The 19,819-nt window shown below is 48.0% G+C and overlaps 1 protein-coding gene across 1 annotated transcript in view; it reads left to right on the forward strand.

Moving 5' to 3' along the window:
* Positions 1 to 19,819, forward strand: part of LOC136632006 (phospholipase A2 inhibitor and Ly6/PLAUR domain-containing protein-like) — a 63,149-nt gene that overhangs the window by 18,520 nt on the left and 24,810 nt on the right. The window contains exon 3 of the mRNA XM_066606539.1: positions 13,094 to 13,240. Within this exon, the coding sequence (XP_066462636.1) occupies positions 13,094 to 13,240 (147 nt within the window). The remainder of the gene's footprint in view (positions 1 to 13,093; positions 13,241 to 19,819) is intronic.

Genomic DNA, 19,819 nt, shown 5'->3' on the forward strand with positions numbered 1-19,819 from the left:
TTGAACGTGGCAGTCTGCAAGAATATTTACCAGTAGAACTTGCACATGCACAATTTAAACATTGATGCATGGATAAACAAGCCCTAAGGAGGCAGAAACTGAGATAAGGGAAAGCTACAGAGAAACTGACCAGGATGGAAAACAAAACCACTATCAACCCGACTAACAGCAATTGCCAGCCTGAAGCAAGCTAAAATTTCTCAGTACTAACTCTGTGGGACCGTCTGGAGGATGTCTGATTTCTGCAGCTTGCAATTTTGTGTCTGTATTGACTGTTTGGCGGAAGGCACAGCTTGGAAGGAGTTCAGGTCTTGAAGACAAGTGCAGGCATAATGGGTGATTGATTAGCTGCACACAGGGTTTCTTAAAGTTGTATGTAAGCTTCTCTAGTTACAGCACAGTGGGAAAGCCAATGAGACGGCTTCTCCTGGCTGCCAACATTCTCCTCATCCCTCCTTCTGCCTCTCTGTTTCACTCTCGTTCCACACTGACCCTCTTGTTTTCCCCTCTTAACACCTTCATAATTATCTACTATGCCAGAGGAACAGGAAACTTCCAGCCTACTCCACTCAGGTAGCTTGTTTCAGCTTGGCTGCGATTAGCTCTGCCTCTCGACCAATCAGGGAGCTTCTTTCTTCTGCTGGGTCAGGTGATCTGATGGTCCTGTTTGCTACATACAGAGAGTTTTCATCAGGTCCTTCAGCTATTCTTTTATTTACTTTTTTCTCATTTTAATGACTAAGTTAAATTAACTATTTGGTTCCCTATTCTGGCCTCATCTTCTTATTAAACAAAATCCAGCATCACTACCCTTTGCTAATTGAGATGCAGTTAGGACAGTTGCTCTTGACTTGCAATTAACTATTTTTAGTGTAGTGCCACAGTTCACGTCACTACAGATTCCTCCTTACTAAAATAATAGCCGTCTTTGACATTTCCTACTAGTAAGAAGGTCAGTTCAGGTTGACAACTTGGTCTGGCAGATTGATATTAAAGAATGAATTAATTTGTTTTTCATGGGTCAATAGATTAACCCTTTCAAATCCACTGTCTGACATCTAAAGACATTCTGATTGAAGGCTGTACAGCTCCGATGTTGGAAGACATCCGGCAGGGTATACTTACTGTAGATTACTGGCCGCTCTGTTGTCGGGGGGACTCTCCAGCATGTCCCATACCACAGTACTAGCTCTAGCTAGCAGACGGCACCATTGTATAACGGCAGAAAGCCTCCTAGAAAACTCTGAATTTGAGAGTGAGTAGTAAGGGCAGTAAGACCGAGGGAGGAGCTCCCAGAGGATTCAGAGGAAGAGCAGCTGGATGATGAAGTGACTGACCCCACCTGGTTTGCTAAGACTACTGAGTACAGGGCTTCAGAGGGGGAGGCAAGTGCAGCAGCAGGACAGGTTGGAAGAGGCAGTGGAGTGGCCAGGGGTAAAGGCAGGGCCAGAGCAAAGAATCCCCCCAACTGTTTCCCAAACCACCCTGTCGCTGCAAGCCTCCGTGCAGAGGGCTAGGTGTTCAAAGGTGTGGATGTTTTTCAGTGAGAGCGCGGACGACGGACGAACAGTAGTGTGCAACTTGTGTCACACCAAGATCAGCCAGAGAGCCACCACTACCAGCCTCACCACTACCAGCATGCACAGGCTTATGATGGCCAAGCACCCCACAAGGTGGGACAAAGGCCATTCACCGCCTGCGGGTCCCACCACTGCCTCTTCCCCTGTGCCGCAACCTGCCAAACAAATCCAACCCCCCTCTCAGGACACAAGCACGAGCGCCTCCCGGCCTGCACCCACACCCTCACCTCCACTGTCCTCCACCCCATCCAGCAATGTCTCTCAGCGCAGCATTCAGCTGTCGCTAACAAAAGCGTTGGAGCGAAAGCGCAAGTACGCCGCCACGCACAAGCTTTAAACGTGCACATTGCCAAATTAATCAGCCTGAAGATGCAGCCGTACAGGCTTGTGGAAATCGAGGCTTTCAAAAACATGATGGTGGCAGCGGTCCTGCGCTACTCGGTCCCCAGCTGCCACTATTTTTCCCGGTGTGCCGCCCCAGCCCTACACCAGCACGTCCCCTGCAACATTAATCGTGCCCTCACCAAGGCAGTTACTGGGAAGGTCCACTTAACCACGGACACGTGGACAAGTACTGGTGGGCAGGGCCACTATATCTCCCTGACCGCACATTGGTTGAATTTGGTGGAGGCTGGGACCGAATCAAAGCCTGGGACTGCTCACGTCCTACCCACACCCAGAATAGTGGGTCCTACCTCAGTGCTGATATCTGCGGCGGTTTATGCCACCTTCACTAAACCCTCCCTCTCTTCCTCCTACGCAACCTCTACCTCGCAATTAAGATGTGCGATCAGCACGTCGCCAGCAGTCGGTATCGCGAGGCGCGGCAGCACAGTGGTGGGCAAGCGTCAGCAGGCTTTTCTAAAACTAATCAGCTTAGGTGAAATAAGGCACACAGTCCCCCCAACTGTTGCGAGGTTTAATGAGATGTTCACAGCTGCAGTAGCATTGGAGTCTGCTTCATGCCCGCGATTGCTGAGGGTGTGGGCAGAGGCCTATGTCCTGGGGGTAATGCAACAGCGCCAGGTTGGGCCCGTGGAACTTCTTCCTGGTTAATGCAGTCTTCGGAGCTGTGAAAGAATACGTAATTGATTTAATGAGACATTCACAGCTGCACTAGCATTGGTGTCCGCTCTATGCCTGCAATTGCTGAGGGTGTGAGCAGAGGCCTATGTCCTCGGCACAGTGAAAGTCTGCCATGCTTGGGCACTCTGATGTCTTGGGGTTCGTTGGACTCACATATGCTGTGGGTGCACACAGACTCCCCATAGCGGTGTTTTACCTGTCTGGCACAAATACACTGACTGACTTGGGTAGGGTGCAGACTAGTGCAGATGGCTTTCCCCTTGCGCTGTCGATGAGGCATCCGGCACCCAAACAGAATGAGTAGTGTGTGGACACATGGATTTCCCATTGCTATGTCACTCACGGCACCTTGGGTCACACAAGATGGAGGCTGGGACCGAACTTGATCACATGCTTCCCACACAGAGTATTGCTGCATTGTGGAGATGTGTAAAAGTGTTGGGCTGGCACCTGAGTCCCCTTTATGTCCACATTTGCGGCTTGTGGTGGAGGTGGCACAGGATTGGAATGATGATCGTACATCAATTTATCATCGATTCTCAACAGCATTGTGGGCTATCGCCCCCCCCCCCCCCTTTCAAAGAGGGTCACTGCCTGGCCCTGCTAACCCTCTGCAGTGTGTGCCTCCGGTTCCTCCTCATCGCAGGCACACTTAGAAATAGACATAAGGGTGGTGTGGCTATGAAGCAAGCGTGTGGCATGAGGGCAGCTGAAGGCTGCGCAGGGGAACTTTTATGTGCACTGTGGACGCAGGGTCGTGCAGGGGGTTGGGCAGCATGTAACCCAGGAGAAGAGGCAGAGGTGTGCGTCCCACAGGCAGTGATTGTGCTTGGTTGGATGTAGTGTGGTGCTTAGCTAAGGTGTCACAGCCTCACCAATCAGAGGCAGCTCTCACTCACGCCCATTCATGAATTCATGAATGGGTGAGTGCTGCCTCTGATTGGCTCAGTGCAGGGACCAATCAGGGGCAGCTCTCAGCTGTCAATCAGAGGCAGCACTCACTCACCCATTCATGAATTCAGAGCTGACTCTGATTGGTGGAGCTGTGACCAATCAGAGGCAGCTCATTCAGCAGGCGGGGATTTTAAATTCCCGGCTGCTGAATACTACACAGAGCAGTTCAAGAGAACTGCCGGCCAGACGCGGCTGAACTCCGGCTTCAGCGGAAAGGTGAGTATACATTTTTTTTTTTTTTAGGATGATTTTCAGGTAAGGGCTTATATTTTTAAGCCCTTCCCGAAAATTCATTCCGCGCTCGCCGGCAGCGCATTGCTTTCAATGCGCTGCCGGCAAGGAGAATGATCTTTATGCTGACAGTGGGGGAGGGGGGACCCACTCTTGCCGCTATTGTGGCTTAATAGTGGGACCTGGGAACTTGAGATGCAGCCCAACATGTAGCTCCTAGCCTGCCCTATCCGTTTCTGTGTTGTTCCCCTCACTTTCGTGAATTTCCCAGATTTTCACAAATTAAAACCTTAGCGAGCATCGGCGATATACAAAAATGCTCGAGTCGCCCATTGACTTTAATGGGGTTCGTTACTCGAAACGAACCCTCGAGCATCGCGGGAAGTTCGACTCGAGTAACGAGCACTCGAGCATTTTGGTGCTCGCTCATCTCTACTCTAGCATAAGGCAAATGGGATAATGCATCAGCATTGCTCTTTCCAGCTCAGAACTTGATAGTGAAGTTGAAGTTTGCAAGATGGGAGACCCACCATTGCTTTAAGGCACCCAATTTGGCAGTGTTCATATGAAGTAGGGGGTTGTTGGTTTGGTAAATGGCACAAAAGTAGATGAAGCGAGATAGTCTTTAAATCTCTTTGCGATGGCCCAAATCAGAGCCATGATTTCCAGCTTAAAGGAACTGTAATTCTGGTCATTTCTTTTGGTACTTCTGAGGGACCGGCTGGAGAAGGCAATAACTTTTTCTTGCCCATCTTGCACTTGACTGATTACTGCTCCTAAACCCTGGAGACTAGCATCCGGGCACAGCTGGAATGGCAAATTGTAGCTGGACTAAGCTAAAATAGGAAGGGTAGTCAATCTCTCTTTAAGAAGCTGAAAAGCCCGTTCTTGCTCTTTCCCCCATGTATAGGTACTGTTCTACGGGATTCAGTTTTGGGCTGCCCTCTCAATAGTTCTTGCAAAAGAGCTCCAATAGTGGCAAACTTTGGGATAAACCTCTTGTAGTATCCTACAAAGCTTAAGAAACTGCGAACATCTCTGAGTGTTTTGGGGGGAGACCACTTAGTTACTGTTTCTATCTTTTCAGGATCAGGGCTTACTCCTTCTGTACTGACAGTATGGCCCAGATAGCGAACTTGTTGCTGCAGAAAATGACATTTTGGAGGTTTTACTTTTAACTCGTGCTTGATGAGGATCTTGAACACCTCATCCAAATGTTCCAGATGTTCCTTGTAAGTTTTGGAGTAGATGATGATATCGTATAAGTACAGCAGATAGGTTTCAAAATTCTTATGGGCGAAGGTCCATGGGCCTGTGCGATGCTCTTTTAAACTCAGGCATTCCATGGAGACGTGTACTGGATGTCTGCAATGCGTACAGATATTTGACTTTCTCCCGTGGGAGTTGGTCCTATCTCCTTGGAATGTTTCAGCAGGAGGCCTAAAAGGCCCATGAGTCGCCACTCCCCATGACATTATTGCCAGTTGTTTCTTGATTATTCCGATTTGGGGGCTCTGGGGAACTTCATCCTCCTCAGATTCAGTTGCTTGGGTGGTCTGGAATGAACTCCATGGTTTGGTGCATCGTAGGAGTCTGATTTATTTCAGTAAATCTTCAGAGGTGGCAGGAATTTCCATCTCTGCAACTATAGGTTCAATACTCATCATCTGAATAGCTAACTTCTTAAAATCTAGGAAACTGTCATCTGGGTGTTGGACTGCTAACATTCTCAATTTCATCCGGAGGTCTTCAGAGGTCACCCCTTCAATAAATTGCTCCAGTAGCATTTGGTCAGCAGTGGCAGCTTCTCGCAGATGAGCATGAATTACGGCTTTCATCCCTTCCTGAAGGGAGAGGGCAGAGTTCCGAAGGCATTCCCCTGACCGTTGCTTCTTATTAGTTTGGACCACTTGGGACTGCTGGTTCCTGTTTCCCCTAAATCTCTCATTTTCAAGGTGCTATAGAGCTCCACTAAGCTCCAGAAGGAATGGGAGTAGAATTGCTCCCACTTGGGTTATTTTTGAAATAAGGAGCTGGCCATTTACTTTTCAAAATTGCACAAAAAGTTCAAAGAATTATCAATCCTGTTTGTGATGCCAAAACCCTGCAACATGCGACAAATTAGAAGAGGCCTGCATTCTCTTAGTGGTTTCTAAGGGGTGAATGAGGTGCTGTGTCATAGTCCACTGAGTGCAGTGCATTCTATGTAATCTTGTGCAGTAACAATGTGCATTTTTATTCAGTATTTCTTGCTTAGTTCTAGTGCCTTGTTTTAGTCTGTTTTGTACTAGTCAGTTGATTTGTTCCTATGGTTGTCTGGACCCATCTTGTTTCCTAAATTTGTGGCCTTTTTGATTCTGCCCTCCCTTGGTTTATAATTCCGCTTGCTTGTTTGGTTTCTTACCTAGCAACCAGTGCCCTCTTGTTTTCATGAACAATATTTCAGATAAAGAAAACTGAGGGCTACCTAGGGACAGGGGTGTCTGGTCTTAGGGACAGTATCAGGGAGAGATTAAGGAAGATACAGGAAGAGATACCATTAGGAAACAAAATTCTCTGGTTATTTCTAGTCAATACTATCTGTCTCAGTCTCCTTTATCAGTTAAAATTTAATAATGATAATAATAGTAATCTTTATATAGCGCCAACATATTCCATAGTGCTTACAAGACACGGGGAACAGAAACATAACCACGGTTACATGTAGTAATCAATTGATGGAAATAGTAGGGGTGAGGGGCCTGTTCCAACGAGCTTGCATACTATAAATAATGGGATGATATAGAAGGTACAATGGCCGGAGATGTGCATGGTATGGCAACGTAGAGAGTGTGGGATGCTATACAAATAAACAATGTTCAAAATTGTGCCTAATAGTGGCCAAATCGGTATGATTGCAGGGGATGGTTCTTTGCAGCTGGCAGGGATTGCAATCAGTAGGACAGGGAGCATGTTATTAGACAGAGTAAAGAGGGGTTGGGTTTGGGAGATATGGTGTGCCTCCCTGAAGAAGTGCATTTTTAGAGCACGCCTGAAGTTTTTGTGCCCAGATAGTTTGAGATGCATTTCCAGAGAAATGCCGATGCTCTGGAGAAGTCTTAGATCATCATCTTCATCCTAACAGCGAGTTCTTAGTTTTTGTATTAGTGTTTGCTGTGTTGATACTTGCTTCTCATCTATTGTTCTCACTGACTGACCAGTTGTTACAATGTTGAGCTCTACAGGAAGTTCTGGCATACCTGGGAACTGGGAGAAACTGTTAGTACCAAGAAATGGCAACTGCTAAAAGCAAAGTTAAAGGGGTTGTCCCGCGGCAGCAAGTGGGGTTATACACTTCTGTATGGCCATATTAATGCACTTTGTAATGTACATTGTGCATTAATTATGAGCCATACAGAAGTTATCAAAAGTTTTATACTTACCTGCTCCGTTGCTGGCGTCCTCGTCTCCATGGTGCCGACTAATTTTCGGCCTCCGATGGCCAAATTAGCCGCGCTTGCGCAGTCCGGGTCTTCTGCTTTCTTCAATGGAGCCTCTCGTGCAGGATGCCGGCTCCGTGTAGCTCCGCCCCGTCACGTGCCGATTCCAGCCAATCAGGAGGCTGGAATCGGCAATGGACCGCACAGAAGAGCTGCGGTCCACGGAGGAAGAAGATCCTGGTGGCCATCTTCACCGGTAAGTATAGAAGTCACCGGAGCGCGGGGATTCAGGTAAGCGCTGTGCTGTTTTTTTTTTAAGTCCCTGCATCGGGGTTGTCTCGCGCCGAACGTGGGGGGGGGGGGGGGGGGGGGTTGAAAAAAAAAAAAAAACCGTTTCGGCGCGGGACAACCCCTTTAAGTTTTGTTGTTTTACATCCTGTTGCTGCATATATATTGTATGAACTCTGCAAATATTAACCTGCTATTTAAGTATTTATTATGCATGTGAATTTTTTCTTGAGTAGTGTTTTAGGTGTTAATATAAGTTTTTAATGCATCTTTTATGACAAATTACACTTTGACACAAAATTGCACAAAGGTGCCTGTGTACAATATACAAGAGTAGCATTTTGACAATGCAGAAGGTGTCTACTTTCAGAAAATATATAGGTACAGGAATTCAAATATATCACCGTGGCAACAGTATTCTTCAAAAATTGAATTTTATCACAGAGAATAACTGTCTGACTGATTAATAAAACTTAACATTTATTGAGATATATTAATAAAATAAAAGACGTACATGTGCACAAAGTATCTATGATGCTTGTCGCATATCCCATATATTCTGAGACAATGCGTATTATGTTGGGATCTTTTATAGTCCAGAAGATCTTTTATAATAAGGCTGGATCTTTTATTATATGATGCACATAACAACCACCACTATTCAGTGATATATACAACAGTTCCTCTATATTAGGCTTCTTGTTTATATGGTGGTATGTTAAATATGCCCAACATAAATCCTATCTACTGCCCATTGATCCCAGGGAAATAGAAGAAAATCTCTGTTCAAAAGTCGTACTAGAATTCACAGTATCTATATCACCAAGGGCCCCAGAAGTTGATGCTTTATTTGGGGCATTTATGGATGATCAGAACTTAGAGGAGTAATAGATTTATTATGTTTATCCTTATTTAATATTTTTCTTCTTTATACACCTCTCGACCAGGCAGATTCCTGTCTTATGGAGTATACTAGTTGATATATTGACTCCTCAATTTATCACATATTGGTAGGAATTTGACAATGTATATCGTACATCCACCTTATATGCGAAACACAAGATCTGAAGATTGTTTCTAGCACATAGATTCTAAAAATCTGGGAAGGCTGTTGTGATAAACAGTCTTGTTGTTCCCAGGTTGAACTGCACTATCGATATTGTACTGGATACTTATAACAGTCACTGATGTACTCGTCCTCTCAGACACAGTGAAAAATAACTGTTTTAGATTCAGAACCAATATGTCAATCTTGCCAATATGCCAATCAACGCGTTTCTATAGCGGACAGCATTGCCCGCTATTTCATCAGGATTGGTATGCGGTTATAGGCTAATGACTTTATAAGTGGCCTTTGCCTTTAAATCACTGAACTGAGATGCTATGTCAGTGTGGTAAGTTTAGCCCAACACTCAACCGAGTGTAATGGATGCAATTAAGGGCTGATTCAGTGCAGAGGCCCACAGACTTGGGGCACAACCTGTAGCTACACGCGCTACAGAGATATAGACAGAGATGGTAAGAGGAACAAGAGGGCCATCTTAAATACTTATGGTACCGCCTCCTAAACTAAGTGGGAGTGTCTCCCTGGCTCCAATCAAACCTAGTACATAAGGGTGCACCCTCCTGTGTGAATGATGCCGCAGCGTTGCCTGATGACGTCACCACGTAGACGCGCGGTGACGTCACCATAGCGGCGCCCTTTCCTCATCTTGATGTGTCATTAGTGTGCGCGGCGCATTAGCGTTGCGATGTCACGACGTACAACGTCATGACGTTCTCGGCCACTAGGATCCGATGTCGCAGGTAAGCACGGCGCATTGGCGTCCTGACGTCACGACGTGCAACGTCCTGACGTCTGCGCTTTCCCATCAGGGCCACGACCAATGATATCGGGTAGTGGTCACATGGTATGATGACGTCATTGCTCATAGTTCCGTGCCCGAATTACTACGGACATTGTTATAAAACCTTCTGATAAAGGGGAAATATAGTAATACTTGATCGGGAAAAATATCTCGACATGTGCCTCGCAATACTGAAGGATAATTCAACCTATAAAATCCTTCATACGGACCAATTCTTAGGTGAACTAAAAGAAATCCTGATACGAGCAAAAGATAAATTACTAATAGGAGACAAAGAATTTGCTTATATGTATCCGGTGAGCCCACAGATTGCCACCTTTTATGGGCTCCCTAAAGTGCATAAGGGGCTGTCCCCACTCAAGGGAGACCTTTTGTCTCCGGTATCGACAGCCTTACCCAAGGCATTAGTAAATACCTCGACGAAGTATTAAGACCCTTTGTTGAGGCACTTCCAGCGTACACCAGAGACACGATGGATGTACTCAAGCGACTCAAGGGTATCTACTTATCTCCCGAAACGAAACTAGCATGCCTTGATGTAGAATCCTTATACAGTTCGATTCCCCACGCAGGAAGCCTGAAAGTGGTGGATTTTTTTCTCAGGCAGAGAGGACTACATCTAAAGGAACATAACATCTTGCTGCTTGATCTCCTTGCATTCGTCCTCGAACACAACTATTTCCTATTTAATAGGAAATTCTTCCCCCAGCTCAGGGGTATGGCAATGGGGAGCCCTTGTGCCCCCAACTATGCCAACCTATACCTGGGCTGGTGGGAGGAAGTGATGGTGTTCTGTGAGGAGAATGAGAAATGGACTACATCCGTCGAATTATGGATAAGGTTTATCGACGATATCCTGATATTCTGGACAGGCTCAACTAATGATTTTCTTGATTTTGTGGAACATCTTAACAAGAATAATCTCAACTTGTTCTTGACAGCTGAAATTGACCCAAACAAGGTTACGTTCTTGGATCTTGCCATCTCTCGCACAGAGGACAACCGTATTGAGACTACTATTTTTCGAAAACAGACAGCGACAAACACATTGCTTCATTGGACTAGCCATCACCCGATTCTACTCAAACGGGGAATACCTAAAAGTCAATTCATTAGAGCAAGCCGTAATTGCTCTAATGCAAGTGAATATGAGATCAAGCCGGGTGAGATGCACAAACGATTCGTGGATAGGGGATATCCGGAACGTGTAATTAGAGAAGCTGAAACAACTGTCGCAAATCTCAGAAGAGAGGACCTTTTGGAACTAAGGCAGAAATCTACATCAGATTGGATATGAGTGATTGGCTGCTTTGATGATAGATCGCAGGATGTACGGAATATCCTTATGAAACACTGGGATATCCTTATGAAAGACGGAGACCTGAAAGAATATTTACCCAACAAACCGTTGATAACCTACAGACGAGGTAGAAACCTATGGGACAGGCTTGTACATAGCCATCTATTACATGTACCATCCACTACTACATGGCTACCAAGAGAAGCACCAAAGGGATCATATCCATATGGAGGATGTAAAGCTTGTAGATATATGCAAAATAGTACAACGTTTTCAAGTTCATCGACTCAGAGAGAGTACACAATCAGAGAGTTCATTAATTGTCGTACGAGCGGAGTCATCTACCTAGCATCATGCCCTTGTCCAATGGAATACATTGGAAAAGCGAAGCAGCAATTGCGCCGTCGAATATTATCCCATATTGGAAATATCAATAGGAAGGAGCACACTAGTTTGGCATTACATATGAAGGAGAAGCATGGAAATAACCCAGATTTGGTGACGTTTCGAGGCATTGAATGTGTCAGAGACAATGGAAGAAGAGGAAATTTGGACAAGAGGTTGCTTCAAAAAGAGTGCACATGGATATATGGACTTGATACATGTGCACCAAAGGGCCTCAATGAGTGTCTCTCGTTTGCAGCATTTATTTAATCCAACTAATGTCCAACAAAAATAGTTATGAGTTGGAACCTTGTATTCTCCTTCCTCATGAACCTAGGTTTATTATAATGCCCCTAGAGTCTCGATCATCAATCTGCCACTAAATGTTTTTTTCTAGATATAATGCTATCTTCCATTTGAAGAAAGATGTGCTCCTCTATGGGAATTCGACGAACGCTAAAAAGAATGAAAATCAAAATACTTACCTATGTGTTTGGATACACTCTAATTGAAAAGAAAGTGAGATTTTGACCTTATGTATCACTATTTATGGGATATGAAACTCTCCATTCATGATGGTTTTCCCTCCTGTAATGAAGATGTTAAGCATGCGATATTATCATTGCTATATCTGCATTCAATTGGTTGTCAAAAGGATAAAGTCTGCAAATGTAGCAGATGCGCATGTGCGAAGTAGGTACCGGTGCACCAGAAGATGTATACATCGGGCACGGAACTAAGAGCAATGACGTCATCATACCATGTGACCGCTACCCGATATTATTGGTCGTGGCCCTGATGGGAAAGCGCAGACGTCAGGACATTGCACGTCGTGACGTCAGGACGCCAATGCGCCGTGCTTACCAGCGACACCGGATCCTAGTGGCCGAGAACATCATGACGTTGTACGTCGTGACGTCGCGACGCTAATGCGCCGCGCACACTAGTGACACATCAAGATGAGGAAAGGGCGCCGCTATGGTGACGTCACCGCGCGCCTACGTGGTGCCATCATCACGCAACGCTGCAGCGTCATTCACACAGGAGGGTGCACCCTTATGTACTAGGTTTGATTGGAGCCAGGGAGACACTCCCACTTAGTTTAGGAGGCGGTACCATAAGTATTTAAGATGGGCCTCTTGTTAAACTTACCATCTCTGTCTATATCTCTGTAGCGCGTGTAGCTACAGGTTGTGCCCCAAGTCTGTGGGCCTCTGCACTGAATCAGCCCTTAATTGCATCCATTACACTCAGTTGAGTGTTGGGCTAAAATTACCACCTGACCTACCTGGAGAGCTGGTCTGCGCATGCGCAGAAGGCCTCGGCGGTGCGAGCACGCCGGAGCGGCTCCATTGAACACAGCAGAAGACCGCACAGCGCAAGCCCGTCTAAATGGAAGGAGAAGACAGCGTTAGACGGCACCATGGAGACGAGGACGCCAGCAACGGAGCAGGTAACTTCTGTATGGCTCATATTTAATGCACGATGTATATTACAAAGTGTATTAATATGGCCATACAGAAGTGCATAACCCCACTTGCTGCCGCGAGACAACCCCTTTAACATACCACCATATAAACAAGAAGCCTAATATAGAGGAACTGTTGTATATATCACTGAATAGTGGTGGTTGTTATGTGCATCATATAATAAAAGATCCAGCCTTATTATAAAAGATCTTCTGGACTATAAAAGATCCCAACATAAAACGCATTGTCTCAGAATATATGGGATATGCGACAAGCATTATAGATACTTTGTGTACATGTACGTCTTTTATTTTATTAATATATCTCAATAAATGTTAAGGTACAGGAATTCAGTATGATTTCTTTATTTAACAATCTAGATTTCATCTGTTCATGTCAAAAATCTGAAAGTTGTCCTGAATACTGGAGGTGCAACATGCACAGATACTCATATTCTCCAATAGAAGGGTGAAATTTCAAAAAGAAAAAAAATGTTTGATCTTTCTATTTGTAGAGGGAGTGAGGACTGTAAATCTGATCCGGGGATGTATACCTTCATCTGATTGCAACTTCAGTGGCACCATGAGCATATCGCAAGGACGAATTGCAGTTGGCATTTCATGCTGCAGCACTGACAACTGTACTCCTACTCTTCCAACAGGTAAGTCATCAATTTATGCTTTGTTCTACATACAAATGTGGTTTAGTAAATTCTTCATAGACTTTACAGCTCCTAGTTTACTAATGTAGCTGAATTTACATGTCGTATAATTAAAGATGCCTTCAGAAACGTGGCACATTATCACTCAGGTCTGCACAATATTGAGTTAGTTACAATAGCCCAAAGTTTTGTACTCTTTCACTCTTTCAAATCCCCCACAGCTCCCATGCCAATGGCTTGTTCAATCCCCACCCATCTGTTTACTCCAGCAGTCATGTTTCATTTTCACGCATCACCACCGCAGCCAATCACTGGCCACAATGGTGGCATGTCATTCTGTTATTAGCACTGTCTTGCTATTAGCTCAAAAAAATGTACAAGAATGCGCAAACTATATAAGAGAAAAATAAAGAAAAATACCAAAATAGTAACCAATTTCATTGTCAACACTAGAGATGAGCGAGCACCAAAATGCTCGGGTGCTCGTTACTCGGAACGAACTTTTCGCGATGCTCGAGGGTTCGTTTCCAATAACGAACCCCATTGAAGTCAATGGGCGACCCGAGCATTTTTGTATTTCGCCGATGCTCGCTAAGGTTTTCATGTGTGAAAATCTGGGCAATTCAAGAAAGTGATGGGAACGACACAGCAACGGATAGGGCAGGCGAGGGGCTACGTGTTGGGCTGCATCTCAAGTTCACAGGTCCCACTATTAAGCCACAATAGCGGCAAGAGTGGGCCCCCCCCCCTCCCAAAAACTTTTACTTCTGAAAAGCCCTCATTAGCATGGCATACCTTTGCTAAGCACCACACTAGCTACAACAAAGCACAATCACTGCCTGGATGACACTCCGCTGCCACTTCTCCTGGGTTACATGCTGACCAACCGCCCCTTCCCCCTCCCCCCCACAGCGCACACCAAAGTGTCCCTGCGCAGCCTTCAGCTGCCCTAATGCCACACCACCCTCATGTTTATTTAGAAGTGCGTCTGCCATGAGGAGGAACCGCAGGCACACACTGCAGAGGGGTTGGCACGGCTAGGCAGTGACCCTCTTTAAAAGGGGCGGGGCGATAGCCCACAATGCTGTACAGAAGCAATGAGAATCCTGTGCCACCGCCATCAGGAGCTGCACACGTGGGCATAGCAATGGGGAACCTATGTGCCACACACTATTCATTCTGTCAAGGTGTCTGCATGCCCCAGTCAGACTGGTAATATGTACCTTAACAGTAACCGCGTTGGTGGTAATGTGGTGGTGACTGCGGACCTAGTAGCGCGGTTTTATTTTGTTGGTTTTCGCAATGTGGCCAGGATTAAGTGGGCCGTGGCGGGGGGATGTTTTTGAGGCACTACGTGTCCTCTCCACGTGTCCGTGGTTATATGCACCTTAACAGTAACCGCGTTGGTGGTAATGTGGTGGTGACTGCGGACCTAGTAGCGCGGTTTTATTTTGTTGGTTTTCGGAATGTGGCCAGGATTAAGTGGGCTGTGGCGGGGGGATGGTGGGGGGGGCTCTCTTGTAGTGTCGGTAAAGGTGAAATTCTTGGACTGGCACCAGACGAACCAATGCAAAGGCATTTGCCAAGAATGTTTTCCCTGTTGGAGGAGGAGGGGGATGTTTTTGAGGCACTACGTGTCCTCTCCATGTGTCCGTGGTTATATGCAGCTTAACAGTAACCGCGTTGGTGGGAAATGGCCTCGCCGCCATCATGTCTTTGGGAAGCCTCTGTTTCCACACCCCAGAGACATACCATTAGCAGCGGTATAGGCAGAGCCCAGAATTCGTAACATTTCAGCCGTAGCATTAGGACAGGCCCCACTAACATATCACTAGCAGCATTATAGCGGGAGCGCAGTCTTCGTTCCATGTCAGCAATAGTAGCACTCAAGACAGGCCCCAGTAACAATTCCGAAGCAGCAGTATAGCGGGAGCGCAGTCTTCGTTCCATGTCAGTTATAGTAGCACTCAAGACAGGCCCCAGTAACAATTCCGAAGCAGCAGTATAGCGGGAGCGCAGTCTTCGTTCCATGTCAGTAATAGTAGCACTCAAGACAGGCCCCAGTAACAATTCCGAAGCAGCAGTATAGCGGGAGCGCAGTCTTCGTTCCATGTCAGTAATAGTAGCACTCAAGACAGGCCCCAGTAACAATTCCGAAGCAGCAGTATAGTGGGAGCGCAGTATTAGTTCCATTTCAGTAGCTGCAGTATAGCCAAGGCCCAAGTAACATTTATGTAGCTAAAGTGTAGGCCAACCCCACACACACTTCTGTACCATGAGTGCAGGCGAAGAACATACAAATTGCTATGATTACACTGTAGGTGAGGGCCCCCAAAAATTGGTGTACCAACAGTACTAATGTACCTCAGTAAAAATTGGCCATGCCCAACCAAGATGGCAGGTGAAACCCATTAATCGCTTTGGTTAATGTGGCTTAAGTGGTAACTAGGCCTGGAGGCAGCCCAGTTTAACGAAAAATTGGTTCAAGTTAAAGTTTCAACGCTTTTAAGAGCATTGAAACATATAAAAATTGTTTCGAAAAATTAGATGAGTGAGCCTTGTGGCCCTAAGAAAAATTGCCCGTTCAGCGTGATTACGTGAGGTTTTAGGAGGAGGAGCAGGAGGAGGAGGAGGAGGAATATTAGACACAGATTGATGAAGCAGAAATGTTCCCGTTTTGGATGGTGAGAGAGAACGTAGCTTCCATCCGCGGGTGCAGCCTAGGTATTGCTTACGTATCGCTGCTGTCCGCTGGTGGAGAAGAGAAGTCTGGGGAAATCCAGGCTTTGTTCATCTTGATGAGTGTTAGCCTGTCGGCACTGTCGGTTGACAGGCGGGTACGCTTATCTGTGATGATTCCCCCAGCCGCACTAAACACCCTCTCCGACAAGACGCTAGCCGCAGGACAAGCAAGCACCTCCAGGGCATACAGCGCGAGTTCAGGCCACGTGTCCAGCTTCGACACCCAGTAGTTGTAGGTGGCAGAGGCGTCACGGAGGACGGTCGTGCGATCCGCTACGTACTCCCTCACCATCCTTTTACAGTGCTCCCGCCGACTCAGCCTTGACTGGGGAGCGGTGACACAGTCTTGATGGGGAGCCATAAAGCTGTCCAGGCCCTTAAAGACTGTTGCACTGCCTGGGCTGTACATGCTGCTCGATCTCCGCACCTCCCCTGCTACCTGGCCCTCGGAACTGCGCCTTCTGCCACTAGCGCTGTCGGATGGGAATTTTACCATCAGCTTGTCCGCCAGGGTCCTGTGGTATAGCAACACTCTCGAACCCCTTTCCTCTTCGGGAATGAGACTGGGAAGGTCCTCCTTATAGCGTGGGTCGAGCAGTGTGTACACCCAGTAATCCGTAGTGGCCAGAATGCGTGCAACGCGAGGGTCACGAGAAAGGCATCCTAACATGAAGTCAGCCATGTGTGCCAGGGTACCCGTACGCAACACATGGCTGTCTTCACTAGGAAGATCACTTTCAGGATCCTCCTCCTGCTCCTCCTCCTCATCCTCCTCAGGCCATACACGCTGAAAGGATGACAGGCAAGCAGCAGGGGCACCGTCAGCAGTGGGCCAAGCTGTCTCTTCCCCCTCCTCCTCATCCTCCTCATGCTCCTCCTCCTCCTCCTCCTCCTGAATGCGCTGAGATATAGACAGGAGGGTGCTCTGACTATCCAGCGACATACTGTCTTCCCCCGCCTCCGTTTCCGAGCGCAAAGCGGCTGCCTTTATGGTTTGCAGGGAACTTCTCAAGATGCATAGCAGAGGAATGGTGACGCTAATGATTGCAGCATCGCCGCTCACCACCTGGGTAGACTGCTCAAAGCTTCCAAGGACCTGGCAGATGTCTGCCAACCAGGCCCACTCTTCTGAAAAGAATTGAGGAGGCTGACTCCCACTGCGCCGCCCATGTTGGAGTTGGTATTCCACGATAGCTCTACGCTGCTCATAGAGCCTGGCCAACATGTGGAGCGTAGAGTTCCACCGTGTGGGCACGTCGCAAAGCAGTCAGTGCACTGGCAGATTAAAGCGATATTGCAGGGTGCGCAGGGTGGCAGCGTCCGTGTGGGACTTGCGGAAATGTGCGCAGAGCCGGCGCACCTTTACGAGCAGGTCTGACAAGCGTGGGTAGCTTTTCAGAAAGCGCTGAACCACCAAATTAAAGACGTGGGCCAGGCATGGCATGTGCGTGAGGCTGCCGAGCTGCAGAGCCGCCACCAGGTTACGGCCGTTGTCACACACAACCATGCCCGGTTGGAGGCTCAGCGGCGCAAGCCAACGGTCGGTCTGCTCTGTCAGACCCTGCAGCAGTTCGTGGGCCGTGTGCCTCCTATCTCCTAAGCTGAGTAGTTTCAGCACGGCCTGCTGACGCTTGCCCACCGCTGTGCTGCCACGCCGCGCGACACCGACTGCTGGCGACGTCCTGCTGCTGCTGACACATCTAGATTGCGAGACAGAGGTTGAGGAGGAGGAGGAGGGTGCTTTAGTGGACGAAGCATACACCGCCGAACATACCAGCACCGAGCTGGGGCCCGCAATTCTGGGGGTGGGTAGGACGTGAGCGGTCCCAGGCTCTGACTCTGTCCCAGCCTCCACTAAATTCACCCAATGTGCGTCAGGGAGATGTAGTGGCCCTGCCCGCCTGTGCTTGTCCACGTGTCCGTAGTTAAGTGGACCTTGCCACTAACCGCATTGGTGAGGGCGCGTACAATGTTGCGGGAGACGTGGTCGTGTAGGGCTGGGACAGCACATCAGGAAAAGTAGTGGCGACTGGGAACTGAGTAGCGTGGGGCCGCCGCCGCCATCATAGCTTTGAAAGCCTCCATTTCCACAACCCTATACGGCAGCATCTCAAGGCTGATAAATTTGGCTATGTGGACGGTTAACGATTGAGCGTGCGGGTGCGTGGCGGCGTACTTGCGCTTGCGCTCCAACACTTGCGCTAGCGACGGCTGGACTGTGCGGTGCGAGACATTGGTGGATGGGGCCGAGGACAGCGGAGGTGAGGGTGTGGGTGCAGGCCATGAGACGGTTGTGCCTGTGTCCTGAGAGGGGGGTTGTATCTCAGTGGCAGGTTGGGGCACAGAGGGAGAGGCAGCGGTGCAAACCGGAGGCGGTGAACGGCCTTCGTCCCACCTTGTGGGGTGCTTGGCCATCATATGTCTGCGCATGCTGGTGGTGGTGAGGCTGTTGGTGGTGGCTCCCCGGCTGATCTTGGCGCGACAAAGGTTGCACACCACTGTTCGTCGGTCCTCAGGCGTCTCTGTGAAAAACTGCCAGACCTTTGAGCACCTCGGCCTCTGCAGGGTGGCATGGCGCGAGGGGGTGCTTTGGGAAACAGTTGGTGGATTATTCAGTCTGGCCCTGCCTCTACCCCTGGTCACCGCACTGCCTCTTGCAACCTGCCCTGCTGCTGCCTCCCCCTCTGAAGACCTGTCCTAAGTAGGCGTTGCACACCAGGTGGGGTCAGTCACCTCATCGTCCAGCTGCTCTTCCTCCGAATCCTCTGTGCGCTCCTCCCTCGCACTTACTGCCCTTACTACTACCTCACTGCAAGACAACTGTGTCTCATCGTCATCGTCCTCCTCACCCACTGAAAGGTCTTGAGACAGTTGGCAGAAGTCCCCAGCCTCATCCCCCGGACCCCGGGAACTTTCCAATGGTTGGGCATCAGTGACGATAAACTCCTCTGGTGGGAGAGGAACCACTGCTGCCCAATCTGAGCAGGGGTCCGAGAACAGTTCCTGAGAGTCTTCCCGCTCCTGAGCATGTGTCATTGTAGTGGAGTGAGGAGGTTGGGAGGAAGGAGGAGCAGCAGACAGAGGATTCGGATTTGCAGCACTGGACGGCACAGAACTCTGGGTGGATGATAGCTTGCTGGAAGCACTTTCTGCCATCCACGACAGGACCTGCTCACACTGCTCATTTTCTAATAAAGGTCTCCCGCGTGGACCCATTAATTGTGCGATGAATGTGGGGACGCCAGAAACGTGCCTCTCTCCTAATCGCGCAGCAGTCGGCTGCGACACACCTGGATCAGGAGCTCGGCCTGTGCCCACACCCTCACTTGGGCCTACGCGTCCTCGGCCGCATCCACGTCCTCTAGCCCTACCCCTACCCCTACCCCTCAGCATGCTGTATTACCAGTGATTTCACAGCCAGGAAATAAATTGGCGCAAGCCTGCAGGCCAAATAGAATTTTTTCCCTGCTTTTTACAAGGAACACCCACACTGCGTGTATTCAATGAATACTAAGTTTAATAACTGTGTTGTGGCCCTGCCAATTTGTCCCAGAACTGCAGTGATGCAAAGTAATTCGCTACCTACAGCAGATCAGGGATTTCCCATGCAGGAAAAAAATTGCCGCACGCCTGCGGTAAAACGTAGCTGACTGCGTCTGATTTTTTCTGAACGTTCAGCGCACAGCACACACGTACACAGAGCCCTGAGTACTGTAAGAGGCAGGCCAAATAGAATTTTCTCCCTGCTTTTTACAAGGAACACCCACACTGCGTGTATTCAATGAATAATGCATGTCTTCTGGCCCTGCCTACACAATTCTATCCCTGTAGTATTAA

The sequence above is a fragment of the Eleutherodactylus coqui genome, chromosome 6 (genome assembly GCF_035609145.1).
Source record: "Eleutherodactylus coqui strain aEleCoq1 chromosome 6, aEleCoq1.hap1, whole genome shotgun sequence".
In the NCBI taxonomy this organism is placed as follows: Eukaryota; Metazoa; Chordata; class Amphibia; order Anura; family Eleutherodactylidae; genus Eleutherodactylus; species Eleutherodactylus coqui.